Source organism: Manis pentadactyla, chromosome 9 (assembly GCF_030020395.1).
Source record: "Manis pentadactyla isolate mManPen7 chromosome 9, mManPen7.hap1, whole genome shotgun sequence".
Lineage (NCBI taxonomy): Eukaryota > Metazoa > Chordata > Mammalia > Pholidota > Manidae > Manis > Manis pentadactyla.
The window spans coordinates 11,535,667-11,550,535 of NC_080027.1; the positions used below are offsets into that span (position 1 = coordinate 11,535,667).

Sequence of the window (14,869 nt, forward strand, 5' to 3'; positions counted from 1 at the left end):
CATAGTGACTTTAGGAGTTTTATTTATGGAGCAGTTATTTTTTTAATCACCAAGTGATTTTATATTATATATATATATAAATTTTCTTCCTTTCCTTTGTGGTTTTTCGCCCCGGTGCTTGGAAAGATGGCGGCAGGGTGTCTGGTCCTGCAGTCTGAGGAGGGCGGGCTCTCCCGGCAAGGCTGCATCTAGGAGCAGATCGCAGGAAACGCGATGGGACTCCCGAGTTCCTCTGTCCCCTAACAGAGACTTTGCTTTCCTCTAGAGACCAACCCTCACCTCTAAAAACCATTTCCCCCTCACAGTCCTGGAGAAAAGTAAAACCCAGCAAGGGCATAGGTCCATCTGCCATCACTCATAGGCTCCCTTTTCTGCTGAACAATTTATGTGCACGGTAAAAATGCTTGTTTTTCCAAACCAAAAACAAAGTAAAAGCCAAAACCCAAAACAAACCATTAGCTTGGAAATTTCTGTGGATGCAATGTCCCAAAATCAGAGGCACTCTCCCGGCACAATCCCTGCTCTGAAGGGGTCTCTCCACCTCCCCTTTTATAAAAAGACAACAGAACAAAACAATCTTTTCAATATTTTCCACAGGAGCAACCAAAAAAAGGCAGGAAGCTTCCAATTACAGGTCATTAACAGTAACATTAATAAGGTTTTTGCTCAATACCCAGGGTTCTTTACAGAGAAGTTCCCCTAACTGAGGCACTCTGGAATAAGTCACTGGCATTTCCTCAAAATTTCAGCCCCAGGTCGCTGAGGCCTGGAGGCCAATGGAAGGGGCACAGGGTCACATGGGAGCAGACTGCTGCTTGTAGATGCAGCCAAGAGAATCAGCAGATTTGGAAGAAACAGACACAATGCCACCCCCTACCAAGACCCTGTTTTCTCGGAGGCGGCTAGTCAATGCCAGGGTCAAAGCTGGGCTAGGTGGCAAAGAGGGGGCCCCTCTGCCTCTATTGCTTTGGAAGTAGCAAGGGTGCAGATGGCATCTCTCCTCAGGTGGCTCACGCTTCAGACCCCTGGTGCCTGGGCTCCTTCCCCTCCCCTGTAGGGGTGCAGGAGGAGGAGAGCCTGAGACTGGGCTGCAGGAAAGGGGCCAGGAAGGGACAGGACTGGAGGACGAGGAGGCAGGGCAAGGTTGTGCTATCGCTATCCTTACAGATGGGGAGCAGAGTGCAAATCCGCGTCTATCATTTATAAGTTCTTGCCACAGGCTGCTGCTATTGAGCATCTCCTCACACACTTAAATATTGACCCAAAAGAAACTGCGACCTTTCTTTCCTTTTTTTTTTTTTTAAAGTGCAAAAAGCTCTCTGCTGCCCTAGAGAGAGGATCTTTGGACAGGCCGTTCAATGCAAAGTAAAGGGGGCAGCTGATGGGGCTTGACACAGGGTGGTGGAGCAGGAGACACCACGCTCCCCTCCCATCCTCCCCAACACACATGCGTAATACACTCAGCCACGCACACAGAGGCACATGCACACCCCCTTCCACGGCGGAGGGCAGGTGACTGGCTTCTAAGCAGTCCCCCAACCAAAGATGCCAGATCAGTGAGCCACTGGGGCTAAATACAAGCCTGGGGGCTCTGGGGGCTGCAATACACCAGAGGCCCAGGGCCTGCTAAGGACTTGGCCCAGCTCTCTGCTCCCCCAACCTGGGGGAGATAGGCTGCTCCCTCTGAGGACTTGCATCCTGGGAAAGCCCTATTCAGGCAGGAATGAGGAGTATGTGGAAAAGGGTAGAGGGAGGGGGACAAGGATATGATGCCTGTCTCAAGAATCTGCCTAGGATGCAGTAAAATGGGGGTGTCCCTGGGGTAGACAGTTCCAGCTCCTCTGAAGAGTCTCAAACCCGGTAAGTGCAACAAGGACCTCATAGAGCCTAGTGGGAAGTCTGGGCTAGGGTAGCCTCATTATGCAAACTACAAGCATCAGACAGGACCAAGCTAACGGGAGGGAGAGCACAGACACAGACCAGAGGCTTTTAGACACCTCCACAGCACCAATGTGATCTGCATGGGTCTGGCATTCCCAGGGCTCCTGGCCCCTCTTGTACAAGCCAGGAAGTGTGATGGAGGAGAGACACACGCTGGACACCACAAGGAGAACCTGGCCAAGGAGACAGGGCCGCTTTCTTCCCTGGGAGTTTGCTCAGAACCAGGCACTGCTGGGGACCACGGATGGGAAGGGCATGAGGGCTCAGCACTGCTGACGGCTGCACAGACATCCCAAACTGAGAGCTTGGCCTCCTGGCGGGTGAGCAAGCAGGCAGGTGGGCAAGCACGCGAGCAAGCAGGCACCTTGACAGTACACAGCCTGCACTTTCCCCTCGCATCAATTTGCTACTCCCTTCTCCTTGGGAGGGAGAGGAGCAGACAGGTGTCTACCACCCTCTCTGCCCCGCCGGTAAGGGAAGGACTCAAAGGACAGGAGAGCAGAGAGGGAGTGTGAAGCTGGCCTCAGAGCCCGTGCAGGGTCAGGGAGAGAGGCTCTCCTGGCTGGGGTGTCAGGGGAAAATCGGTTTCCTGTTCAGTCTGGGCTGGGTGTGTCTTAGCTGATCTTCTGTATCAGCTTCTCGTCAGACAGGCAGTACAGACTATTGATGGATAAGTCTGAGATGAAGTGCTCGCAGGCTTTTCGAGTGATCTGCTTGCATCCTCGAAGGTCAATCAAGGTGACGTTGGCGATGCGTCGTAAGTAGACCAGGGTCTGATCTGTCAATTTATTGCAACCTGTGGGGAAAGTGACCACAAAGACAGTGCTATGTATACACGGCCAGAGGTGCATGCCTCTGTTGCCCAATTCACTAGCTCCTTCCCTCAAAATGCTCAACAAAAGCCCTATTAACCACCTGGGTCAGAGACCAGGCACTGTGGCCTCTGAAGGCCTCCTGACACCTCACTCCCTGCATGCTGACCAAACTATAGCTGGGTGGTGGCTGTGCTCTTAGGCACCAGACAATCATTTGAAACCTTGGTGCCCATGAGTTAAAGAAGTGACAGAAATCTAAGTCCTTGTCCAGATTAGAGCAAACAAGTTAACACAGTTTAGTCAACAGACCCAAGTTCTTCTGGCAACTCCAGGGAAGGCCAGGCCCTTTAGGAGGAATGAGGCACTGTTTGTCACGAACATCAGAGCAGCATACCTGCCATATTGAGCTCTGTGAGGGAGTAGCGAGTGGAAGACCCGACAGCCGTGAGCAGATTGGAGGACTGATCTGTCAGGTGACTGCAGTGACTGAGGTCGAGTCGAGACAGGAGGGGCATGTGGCGAATGATGAGGCGAAGCGTGGCATCTGTGATGTCAAGGCCTGCCAGCCGGAAGTCGGTCATGTTCCGGAGCTTGCTACGATTGTCCTGACCTGCCCAGGCAAGAAAAGAGCCTACATCAACACTCTTAACTCTAGTCCAGCTCTAAAGCTGCAGGAAGCTTCAGCTACTTGCTGGCCAAACCCCGTGCAGGGGGTTTAGCAGAACTGCCCACACCAGCCCTGCCTTCAGGGAGTGAGCAGAATGTGGGGGCAGTTTCTAGGAAACCAGACACGTTTTCTTCTTTCCCAGCTGCTAGATTATGCCTCACTTGCTCAGCAGAAGGGTACGTGCGGGACACTCCTTCTCTTCCCACCCTCCCATACTTTTCTAGACCGTCATGCAAACAGCTTTTCATGTTCCACCTCAACCATGGAGCCTCCCCAGAGTTTCTCAGGCTTATACTCCCTGGGTCCCAAACTCTACTGACCCACAAAGTGGACATATTCCTTAGGTAGTTACCTGGTTGCGAACAGTTAACCTGTACTTGTACACAGTCCATCATTCTCAATCTGCATTCTTTTATTCTTCCACAGTGTATTTTCTGAGACTACCTTAGCTTCTGAGGACAAAATCTGTCTAAAGACAAAGCTACCCCAAGACAAGCACAGAGAAATCAGGCCCAGAGCATACCTGGTTTATCAGCTGGTGGAGTCAGCAAGTCCCGAATTTGAGGGTCCTTGATTCCTACTGCCCACCGAAGATCAAGGGTCCTGAGAAGCGGGCAGCTGGAGGTGCTAAGGGCAGAGACTGCAGACCAGGAACAGCCTGCTAGGAGGAGGTCTTTCAGTCCTGCAGCAGAAGGAAACAGACACACAGGATGACGTACTCTGCCAGCACATCCAAAGCCTCGACTACCAGCTGACCGACCAAAGTAAATGGATTCCCAGTCTAACGGGAAAGAGGGACTATGTACTAATCTTATTCTGGGAATCCAGCTCAAAGATTCCTATGGTCTCCTATATTTCGCCTTAAAGCTTTGGTGGTGAAACAGATTCTTAGTTCCTACCAGAGCAATTTAAGTATGAGTAACTTAGTATCTTTCCAAGATTTCAAATGTGCTGAAAGGAACAAGGCCTGATAAGGGGCTAATCAGGGCAGTGTTTTACTCAAATGTCCTCTTCAGTGGCTATGTGGACAAAACCTGCAGGGCTGGCAGCAGCACCTGATCACATGCTTTTTGTTGCTTAGTGCAGTGACTGGCCTGCCAGCCTGGAGTGGCACCCCGGGGACTGGCAGTTACAGTGGCCCTGGGTAAATCTCTTGCTAAGCAGAAAGGCCGCAATGGCACTGTACTGTCACCCTCAACTGCTCTGACATAATTCTCGGAAGCATTGCAGACAGTGCCGCTTTCCCTGCTCCTGATTCCCCGGGAGGCCAGCGGCAGGGCTGCTCACCTGGCAGCCTGTTGACAAGCCATGTTAGTTGTTTTTTGGAGATGTTGGTCCAACTGAGGTCGAGGCTAACTGGCTGCCTCTTGATGATGCCACTGAGAGCCTGGGGTACAATAGCCTTACACCTACTTAAGTCAATTTTTGTCCAAAGTCTCTTGTCGCAGCACCTGTGACAGAAGGAAAGAGAACCCGCTGTTAATCAACTGAAATCCCTTGTCTGAGAGCTCTCATCTCAGGCTGCCGGAGGCTTCTGGGGAAAGAATTGTACCTGGAGGGTCAACTTCCCTGGGAACTACAAACACACAAGGATCACGCCCTTTGTTTTTCTCTCAGAGAATAGGGCTTGTCCTCTACCTCAACCCTATAGGTTAACTAGTGGGTAAACTGACCAGTTCACCCTGATTTACTATGGATGGGCTGAGAACATGGCACAATTGCTAGGGACACCCGGCAAACAATAAGAAAGCATTAAAAGATTTCTTATTTCTTACCACTAGAAGTTACTAGTCTTGCTTCCATTCTTTCCCTTGTCAGTCACTCCCAGCTGCATGAGACACAGGATGCTAACTTGGCACATCCACAATTCATCCTGCCTGAGGCTCTAGAAAATCTAGAGCCTACCACTATTTCAGGCCAAAAGGGGCTTTTTATTATCAAGCCTGGAGAGTACTCTCCTATCCTTGCATTTCTGTCTCAGAACTATCTTTATATTTTCTAGCCAGTCCAGGCTAGAACTGAAAGGGAGAGGCCTCCCTTCTTACCGCAACCTACAAGTCCATAGGCCACAAATAGCACTGCAACATGCGGGCTTCTGTTTAATATTTTACAGCCCCCACCCACCTAGCCCAGCTCAGTCTGGGAGGCAGGGGAAGGGGAGAGGACACATAATGGGAGTCTTATATGGTGTGGCCTGGAAACCAAGGGAGAGAGCCAGGCAGGCCCACTAGGCCTATGAACAGAGAATTTGGGTAGATTTGGGAAATAAACTCATGTTTGTGAAGAATGGCATTATTATTGAAAGACTGAAAAAGTTCCACCAATGGCAAATGAAACTTTATGGTGAAAACAAGCTATGATGACGTAGTAGATCACAAGCTTTTATGTGTATCGGAATCCCCTGGCAGAGGATTTGTTAAAAACAGATTGCCCGGTCTCACCCTGAGGTTCTGGTTTAGGAAGTGTTGAGATGGGCCCTGAGAACCTGCATTTCCAACAAGGTCCCAGGTGAGTGGCTCTTCCCAGTGCCACACTCTGGGAACTACTGGGGGCCAGAAAAAACAATACCCAGTGAAACTTTTGCTCAGCATTTCTAGGGATTTTAAGTGCTTTAATCTTTAACTTGAGAAGAAATGGGAGGTCTCGTTAAGGACAACAGAGTGTCAGAAAGCTTCAAAACTGGACCCTGCTTGCTGGAGAAAGTAATTCTGACTCAGGCTTGTGGGATGAAAATTAAATCTGAACACCTTCAAATTCTATGAAAAACACATCTACCTCTTTTGTTAGATGGAGAGGCAATGGAGTCAAGGGCTTAACAGTAGTCACTGTGTTAAGCAACCGGAGAGTGGCTGACACATCACAGGCTCGCAAAAAATGTGTGACAAGTTCAGATGGCTTGGAGGAAAACTTATGACTCTGAAGTTTTAGCACAAACTATACAACTCCATCCCTTAAATCAGTTTTCTATGCCCTGTCAAGAGAGATGGGAAAGTATGCAGCAGGGAGAGGAGGTGAAGGGCCAAAGCCGCAGGCACAACTGGCCACACCTTTAACAGGATCTACTGTCTGGGGAACAGACTGGGTTGATTCAATCCTTTAGGACCCGACAAGCCTCCAGATGCCAAGACGCATGCTGTTCTCATATGGAAAGTCTGCCACCTACTCCCGTTCCCCTATTCCTGATCCCTGTATCCCTGCTCACCATTTATACCACGTCTTGCACACTCGCATACATTCACAAAGTTCTCTGCGGCTGAGGTAGCGGAAGACAGACATCCAGACCTCCCGCTGCATCCAGCTTTCGTCTCCATCCTGAGCCCAACTGCCCCGGCCATTCAGTCTGGCCGCACCCCCCTCCTCTGCACTGTCATCTTCCTCCTCCTCCTCCTCCTCCTCTTCCTCCTCCTCTCCCCCCAGCCCCTCCTCATCCCCACGCTGGGGAGCTCGGGCTGGGCAGTGCTGCACTAGCACACGGGGGGAGTGGCGAAGGTTGGCAGAGGAGGCCGTGATGGCCTGCAGCTTGGGCACAATGGATGTCCCGTGGAGCTCTTTGGTGGGCCTCTGCAGCGTGACAGTGAGGTACGATCCCCGGATCTTGGCTTTCTCAACTTCAGACAGCTCCTTTTTGCCGCTGGGATTGTTCTCCTTTTCCCGTACCATGGTGCGCTCTGTGGCCTGTAGCCGCAGCAACTGCCGCCGTTTGAAGCGCTCATCGCGGCTGGCACTGTGGTGGTCGCTGGGGCCAGCCCCAGGGGATGACCGAGTCACCATACCCCGGGGGGAGACCGGGTCATGGATGAGCTGTAGCATGGAAGTGGGTGAGTGAGGTGGGGGCGTGAGGGGCTCGTCACAGCTCCGCAGCGGCCTCAGGACTTTGGCTTGCACAGCTTCTTCATCGCTCTCTTCCATTTTCCGCTTCTGCAAAACAGGCCCCAAAAAGTCACATCATCTGTGCTTCCCTTCTTCAAAACCACTAAATTTACAGGGTGATCCCCACTGTTGCCCTCAGGGGACCAGAGAGAGGGCAGAACACTGCTTTTCTATGGGCAAAGGGGTACCTGCATGCTGCAGGGTGCCATCTCCTCAGAATCTGCAATCTAGACTGCCAGCATCAGCAACTGAGCACACATCTGCTGGAGCTGATTACAGAACAAAACCCTTAAAATAGGTCACTTGGGAAATCTACCTGTGACAAAAAGGTTTATGTCCAAGTACAGAGGAGAGGGATCCAAATTTGGGCTGCATGATTCCATAGCTTGCTTTATTCATCTCATCCCAATTTTGGATTATAATTCCCTGGATAAAGATATTCTTTAAAGAGACCACAACTCTACCCATATTGTTTCTAAATTAGCTCTTTTATCCAAGAAATGCTTCTGGCAAGAGAAAGAATGCTGGTGATGGAAGAAAAGTAGCCCTCATATAGGACGCAGTATCTGACAACAGTAAGCACCACTAACTTTTAGCTCCACCAGTATCTGGGCTGAACTCTACCAGGATGCTGCTTCTACGCAGCACCCTACCCTGTCCCTAGAGACCAACCACATATAAGAAAGAAAGCACAGAATGAGAATCTCTTTGAAAAACTGTACGCTCTCGGAGGAATCTGCTTAGAATGAAAATGAGGAATTCAGGTTGTGAAGCCAACATGACGAAGGACCACACCCTCACTGTATGCCACTTGTGCTCTCATCACGTGCCCCTTCCTGAAGCCCACCTTAGCTATGTTGTGAAGCCTAACCAACGTGCTTCCACCACTAGGTTTTATAGCAGCAGATTTTCCTTAAGGAACCAGTTTATGTCCTTTATCCTGCTCTCTTTCCTTTTTCATCTTAGGATTACGATGGACGGAAGAGAATGACCACCTCTGGGTGATGACTTCTACAATGCATCAGGTTACACCAAACCACAGCACCTGCCAACATGTCTGCTGCAGCTGGGCAGCAGGCGCCCACCACCTCAATCCACTGGGAAGACAAATGCAAAAGTTACTAGTATAGGTTCTTGGAATAAGGAGAATTTTAGCAATAGTCAACTCTAGAAATCCCTGTTCTCAAAGATTTAAGACTGAGAATCCAACTACCTCAGTGCCTACATGGGAAGAAACAGAAGACTAAGATACCTGACCCTACTTCTGTGCAGTACACCTGGAGGAGGCCGCTGGGCCTGGATGACTTACACTAGGCCAGATGCTTCCTCTGTATGTGCCCTTAGCAGGTCTTGTCTTGCTGGCCTGAGTGAGCAGTGTCCTTCTGGCCCTTTGACGTTACTGGTGACTATTGGGCAAGCAACTGCTCAGGGCCAAGGTTATGGCATCAGTCTCCTCTGGGGAAGGGGCTGCCTCTGTAGGACACATTTGGGCACATAGGGAGGACTTTCTGTGAGGCCATTAAGGTGAAGATGACAAAAATGTGAACCTGCTTAACTGGAAACTCCAGTACACCACTTAGTATTTACCAGCTGCCTCAGGTCACTGCCTCCCCTCAGGTTTCACTCCGCAGTAGCAACCCTGCTCACCTCATTTCCCTTCTCAAACAGCCCAGCTTTCTCTTTTTCTAGGGCCCCAGAGTAAAAAGAACCTCAGGAATCTGGAGACCCCAGGTGGAACAATACTCAGTAATACAGAAAAAAACCACACAAGCATTAAAAGCTCAAACACAAGGAAAACAAATAACTAACCAAAGGAAAAGATATAAAACAAAACAAAATAAAAAACATAATCTCTCTGGGCCAGAAAAACTACACGAATAAAGTTGTAAAGGCAAACGCATAGCTGTCTTCTAAGCTTGATGCTTTCTTTCTTTTCACAGTGCCAAGTCTGGACAAAATTCCCTTACCTGGGCCTTTTCTGAGCTGTCTTCCTGGTAGCACTTTGGACACTCCCAGCAATTTGGCAATTCCTCATTAAGCAATCCTTCTCCATCCATCTATAGGCAGATAGGAATGTTAAAAATGTTTCATTAAAGAAAAAAAAAGCCTATCTCTTAAGCCTCCTCTTACCACATGGCTGGTAAGCGCCTGGAGGAGTTACCCATTCCTAAACACACTGGGTCATGGGGACCTAGAGCCATTCAACTTCACTCCCAGCCGCTGGGAAAACTAGCCACCTTCACTCTTGGTCACTTGACCAAAGTTAGGCTCCATGAGAAGATTCCCAGAGAGCTGGGACAGTCTGGGGTCTCTTCTGACATATATTATCCGGCGGGTCTCATGCCACTTTACAAAAGGAACTGAACATACAGGAATGGTGCCAGACCTGATTTTGACAGCGAGGTATAGCAGTTCTAACTGCCTGGGTTCAGAAACTAGTAACCTAATTTCTGTGACTCAGTGTTCTCAAGTGTAAAGTCAGAATAAATAGCAATACCCATCTTATAGGGTTGTGCTAAGGATTAATGAATTACACATTATGTAAGTATTTAGAAAAAAGCCTGGCATACAGTAAATGCTTTGTACTAACCATTATTTGTATCATGGAGATAAACCCTATTTTATTGATTCTAAGGATGCATCTTTTTTGTATTTGTTTCTAAAATTGGGTTGCTTCTCTCAATTAGCATTGTCTTATAATTCTTGTCAGCCAGCTGTCAGTCATGACATAGTTGACACCTTTGGGAAGACCAGAAAAGTACCAACACCAATGCCCTTTGGGTTTAAAGAAAAAATGAATAGGGTAGACTCAACTTTACAGGACTGTCTTAAAGATTAAACAAGAGAATGAGTGTAAAACACTGGTATGCCACCCTGGCTGCACGTCAGAATCACCTGGGGAGCTTTTGAACACACCTAGGCCTAGAGTCCATGCTCAAGAGTTGACTCAACTTCTGAGGCTGAAGTCTGAACTTTTTACTTTTCAAAAGCTCCTCGGTGTGTGCTGAGCCTGATACAGACTAAACACTCATTAACTGTTAGCTGATATTACAACTCTAACCATCTTTTGGGAGCTAATATCCAGAGATAAAATGAAGTATACAGCAGAGATGCTTGAAGGCTCGAGGCATTCCAAATTGCACCAGGAAATTCCGTGACAGCCTCGGGACTCCAAACACACCTTCCAGAGGCCAGACTGTAAGCTCCATGAGGGCAGGAACGGGGACTAATTTGTGTACTGGTTTATCCTCAGGGTCTAGCCCAGTGCCTGACAAAGTGCAGACATCTGAATCAAGCACAGATGTTAGTGCAGACCACATGACCCGCAGCTGAGGGCCCACATTAGGGATACTGGCAGCCTGTAGTGGCAATGTCCCACTCTCCTCTGATCCAACTCAGTATCTTTAGAAACTCTATCAGTGGAGACCTCAGGGGTCCCTTAGGCCTCTCCTCACCTGCAGGCAGCCAGGATGGACAATCTCATTGCAGATACAGCATTCCATGAGTTTCTTTTCAAAGTCCTGTGTCTCCTCATTCTGATCCACCTCTCCACAGAGGGAACATGTGACTGAGTGAGGCAGTCTAGGCTACAAGAGGACAGAGACAGAAACCAAGAAAAAAGCAGACTTAGAGCCCTATCATTTCAGTTTCCCTTTAGCTGAAGATGTGTGACTTGGTTTCTATAATTCTCAAGGGAACACTTAGGGAGAATAGAGATCAAGGAGAGAAAAAGAGGTTTCTGGTAGGAAAAATGGCTAAGGAAGAAAACAGGGCACATCTATTAGCTGGGAACTGGAGACCAACAGCGATCAGCCTGTTTTCAGTGGGCCTGCCCTTGGTGTCAGAGGTCCTCCTTTTCTAATCCACTTAAAGAGTGACAGACAACAGTGATGTGCCCTTCAAATGCTCCTCTCTCACTGAAAATTGGGCAAGTGAGACTGAAAGATTAAATTATATAATTTTTAGTACTGGACACCTTCCTTCTAAACCCAAGGAAAAAAGGAAAGATGCCGAAGAGTGTAGCTTTTTCTTTCCAACTCTGAAGTGTTGATAACTGCACTATGTGTATTTTAGTTCCTCTGGCACCACCACCCCTCCCCCATATTCTTTACCCAGCAGATCACTCACTGCCAAGCACTGCCGGAGGACACAGGACTGCTTCATGCGACCAGGACCTCCAAATTTCTTCATGTCCCTGCAGTAATGGCAGACACCACACTCTCCTTGCACGCAGGCCTTGCATTTTCGACATCGCACCCGTCTCCGCCTGGCTCCCGACACTATGGGGGAGGCAGCAGCTGGCCTCACGGGTGTTAACCTTGGAGCTGGTTTCATGGTGTGAGGCTTTGTGATGGGGATGGTAGGAACACGCACCTTTGGCCGTGTGGGGAATTTAAGCTAGAAAGAGAAAGCAGTGAGGTCAAATATATCATGTAGCTTTAAGGACTGGAGAGGGTGGAGGATGACACGGCTTGGCAAACTATGGCCTGTGGACAAATCTGCCTGTTTCTGTAAATAAAATTTTATTCAAACACAACCACACTTATTTGTTTACATATTGTCTTATGGCTGCTTTTCATGTACAATGCCAGAATTGAGAAACTGCAAGAGACTGTAGCCTGCAAAACCTAAAATATTTATATTTATTTATAATATTTATTATTTACATACAGAAAATTATTCACATTACAGAAAAACTTGCCAACCCCTTCAGGTTATTTCTTCAGCAAAATCCCTCTCTCTCTGCTGAGCTTTAAGATTCGCCCCTCCCTGAAGCTTTCCATGTACCAAAGTCACTGAAGAGGCCCACCCTCCAGTATTTCCTTACCCTGAATATTACTACTTTGAATACACTCCTAAATAAGAACATAAACTACTTGAGGGTGAGAAAGGTCTTGTTTATTTCTTCATTACTCCGAATCCAAGTGTACAACCTCGTACGTAGCAGACACTCCAATAATATCTAAGTGTAGAATGAATCTCTCTGGTATATGTGTATAATAGTTCAGCACTCATATTTACCATGCTGGTGCTCCTTTCAAGAGCAAGGACTACTGCCTTTCACTTCTTTCATTTCCCATTGTGCCTTCAAGGCACAAAACACTCAACAGCCTAAAATGACTAAATTGTTCCAAGGCATCCCATGCGGCCAAACAGGCCAAGCAGAACTCCTTCACCTAGGAAGGAGAAGGTGGTTCTTTATAGACACCTTTTGGCTATATACTTACTTTTATATTCGGCCTACACACTCCTGGAATATGATGATGGCTTTGCAAGTTTCAGCTGGGAAACACTAAAGAAGGGTTCTAATTTATTTGCCAGATTCCTGGCCAGGATCAGAATGCTATCACTTACTTTTATTGAATAAATAACCTTGACAAAGGATAATATGGGGAAAAAAATTACACAGGACCTAAGGCATGAAAATTCATAACTGACAATACATTTGCTAATGGGTAATTCCTTTCTTCTTTTTTCAAATCAATAACAGAAAGGCCAAATTAAGAAGAATCTAGACAGTCTGGTCTCACTCCAACACAGAAACACTCTATAGTCTTTTAAATATGTATGCAATTATTTTGACTAGTTTTAAATCACTTATCTGTGAAAAGAACTGAGTCACTGGGTCAGAAGGACAGGAACTGATCAATTCTGGTGAACAAATGCACACACACCCTGGCATCCAAACCTTGGAGGTAGGTCTCCTAGTTTGATGGTTCTGTTAAGAGAGTCACTTCCAAAGATAGCCAAGTACCCTGCCCTAAGAGTCAAAACAGAACTGAGTAATAATTTTCTGTCAGTTTGTATTAATGCACCAAAAGCTGTCTGCCTCTAGTTCTTTTTTTTCCCCCAGAATGGTAACAGTCAGTCAGCAAAATGCTTCAGTAGCCTGAAGATCAAGAAAAATAGTTTCTTACCTTATCCCTTTTTGGCCACTGTACTATAGGGACTCCAGTGAGGGCTAACTTGGGATCGCTGTTGGCAAGCTCCTCCAGCAAAATCTAAGGGCAGGAGAGAAGACAGAAAAAGCAGGGCACAGTGAACAAAGAACCAACCACTCCCACCAGCATCCAGACTTAGCCTCAGTCCCCACAACACCAAGGGGAAGGGTAGGCCAACAACTGTCTGTATTTTCTCTTCACAGGGACTCACTGCAAAACAAGTCAGTCAAACAAAACGGCAACTCCAAACTAATGCAGTACTCCAAGGACTTCGCCTTTGCTCCCAATCCTGCACTGTGTACTCACTGTGCTATCTGTACACACTGAAGCAACTAGCTACTGTGGTGACTGGGGTTACCTGTCACAGTTCTGTATATGACAGCAAAATTTCATGTATCACCCCTTTATTTTTCTCAAGCAGTTTATGAGTATCAGGTGGCCAAATATTGCCTTCATTTTGCAGAGGTCAGCAAAGCAGCAGGAAAAAAAGACTAACTAATACTGAATTAATAATTACAGCAGAGAATAGTAAGAACAGCAGCCTTAGGGCCTTGGTTCAACCCAGGACTCTGTTCTTCTAAGGCTGATTATAGATATCTTAATTTCAAATCCCTCCCACCCCTAACACACACAATTTTTTGCCTTTATTCCTATAAGTAGGGCAGGAATAATCTCAGAGTCAATACTTCTCACGGCTTTCACCAATCTAGTTTGAGTGACTTGCTGCTACAGTAAGAGACTGACACTTAAGTCAACTATGCAAGGTTGAGTGTTGTTTTGAAACAAACCTTTTATGTTTTAGACATAAATTTCTGAATCTCAAACCATCTAGCAGAACGAAATCTCTCTTCCTCTGACCTCATGAACCCCAAAGTAGTGTCAAGAGCCAAAGAACACAAATCCAGAAGGCAAGTTACATGATTCTTTTTTGGTTGCCTTAGGTGTGTACAGGCTATTAACTCTTACAACAAAAACTAAACTTTGATCCTGGATGGGTCAGCATGCCAGGGCCATCTTTACGATTGTTCTCATAATCCTGTGGGCTCTGTGCCTAGATATCAGGGCTTCTTGAAGCATAAGGCATTTCTCTATCGAGTATTTTCCTCCTCAACCTCAGGATCATGATCCAAGTCTCCAAGTTGGGACTCAGACCCTTTAACTCACACCCATGAAGCTCCTCACAAAGATCCCCTTTGCCAAGTCTCCAGATGCCTCTCACCCTCCCCCAAACTGAGTTCATTTTCAGCAGTTTTATTTACTTCGAGTTGCTATGGTATTCTATTCTGGAGCCTCCCTTTAGCACCACAGTGTGGGGGTGAAGAGGCGGGGTGCGGTGCCACGTGGGCTTGGGCTCTGGTACAGGCTCCTAATCTCCCTTGGGTGAAAAATTCAGGCCCATTCAAAATGTGTGCTCGGGAGCTCCCCTCCCCCACCTCGCACTGCCGAGGAGAGGACTCTGCCCATTTCCTCTGCCAGAGAGCACTGAGCTGTCCACAAACAGGGACTTTCCACTTTCAGCAAAACAGACTGCACAGTAAGAGCCGCGACTGTTTAAGAGTAGAAACGGAACCTAACTGTTCATCAAAACAGTCTAATTCTATCTGAAAGATTTTTGTGGGGGACAGGGAAGGGTA

The 14,869-nt window shown here is 47.6% G+C and overlaps 1 protein-coding gene across 6 annotated transcripts in view; it reads right to left on the minus strand.

The window, feature by feature from the left end:
* KDM2A (lysine demethylase 2A) overlaps positions 1–14,869 on the minus strand; it is a 102,432-nt gene continuing 87,563 nt past the window's right edge. For 5 of the 6 annotated variants that reach the window (XM_036930784.2, XM_057506854.1, XM_036930775.2 and 2 more), the window contains 9 exons: positions 13,212–13,295; positions 11,422–11,691; positions 10,749–10,880; positions 9,261–9,350; positions 6,626–7,341; positions 4,711–4,874; positions 3,947–4,105; positions 3,151–3,366; positions 1–2,737 (listed from right to left, as the gene is read on the minus strand). In XM_036930784.2, coding sequence (XP_036786679.1) covers positions 2,556–2,737; positions 3,151–3,366; positions 3,947–4,105; positions 4,711–4,874; positions 6,626–7,341; positions 9,261–9,350; positions 10,749–10,880; positions 11,422–11,691; positions 13,212–13,295 — 2,013 coding nt within the window. In that variant the 3' untranslated portion in view covers positions 1–2,555. The remainder of the gene's footprint in view (positions 2,738–3,150; positions 3,367–3,946; positions 4,106–4,710; positions 4,875–6,625; positions 7,342–9,260; positions 9,351–10,748; positions 10,881–11,421; positions 11,692–13,211; positions 13,296–14,869) is intronic. The other variant, XR_005033620.2, reaches the window with a different exon arrangement.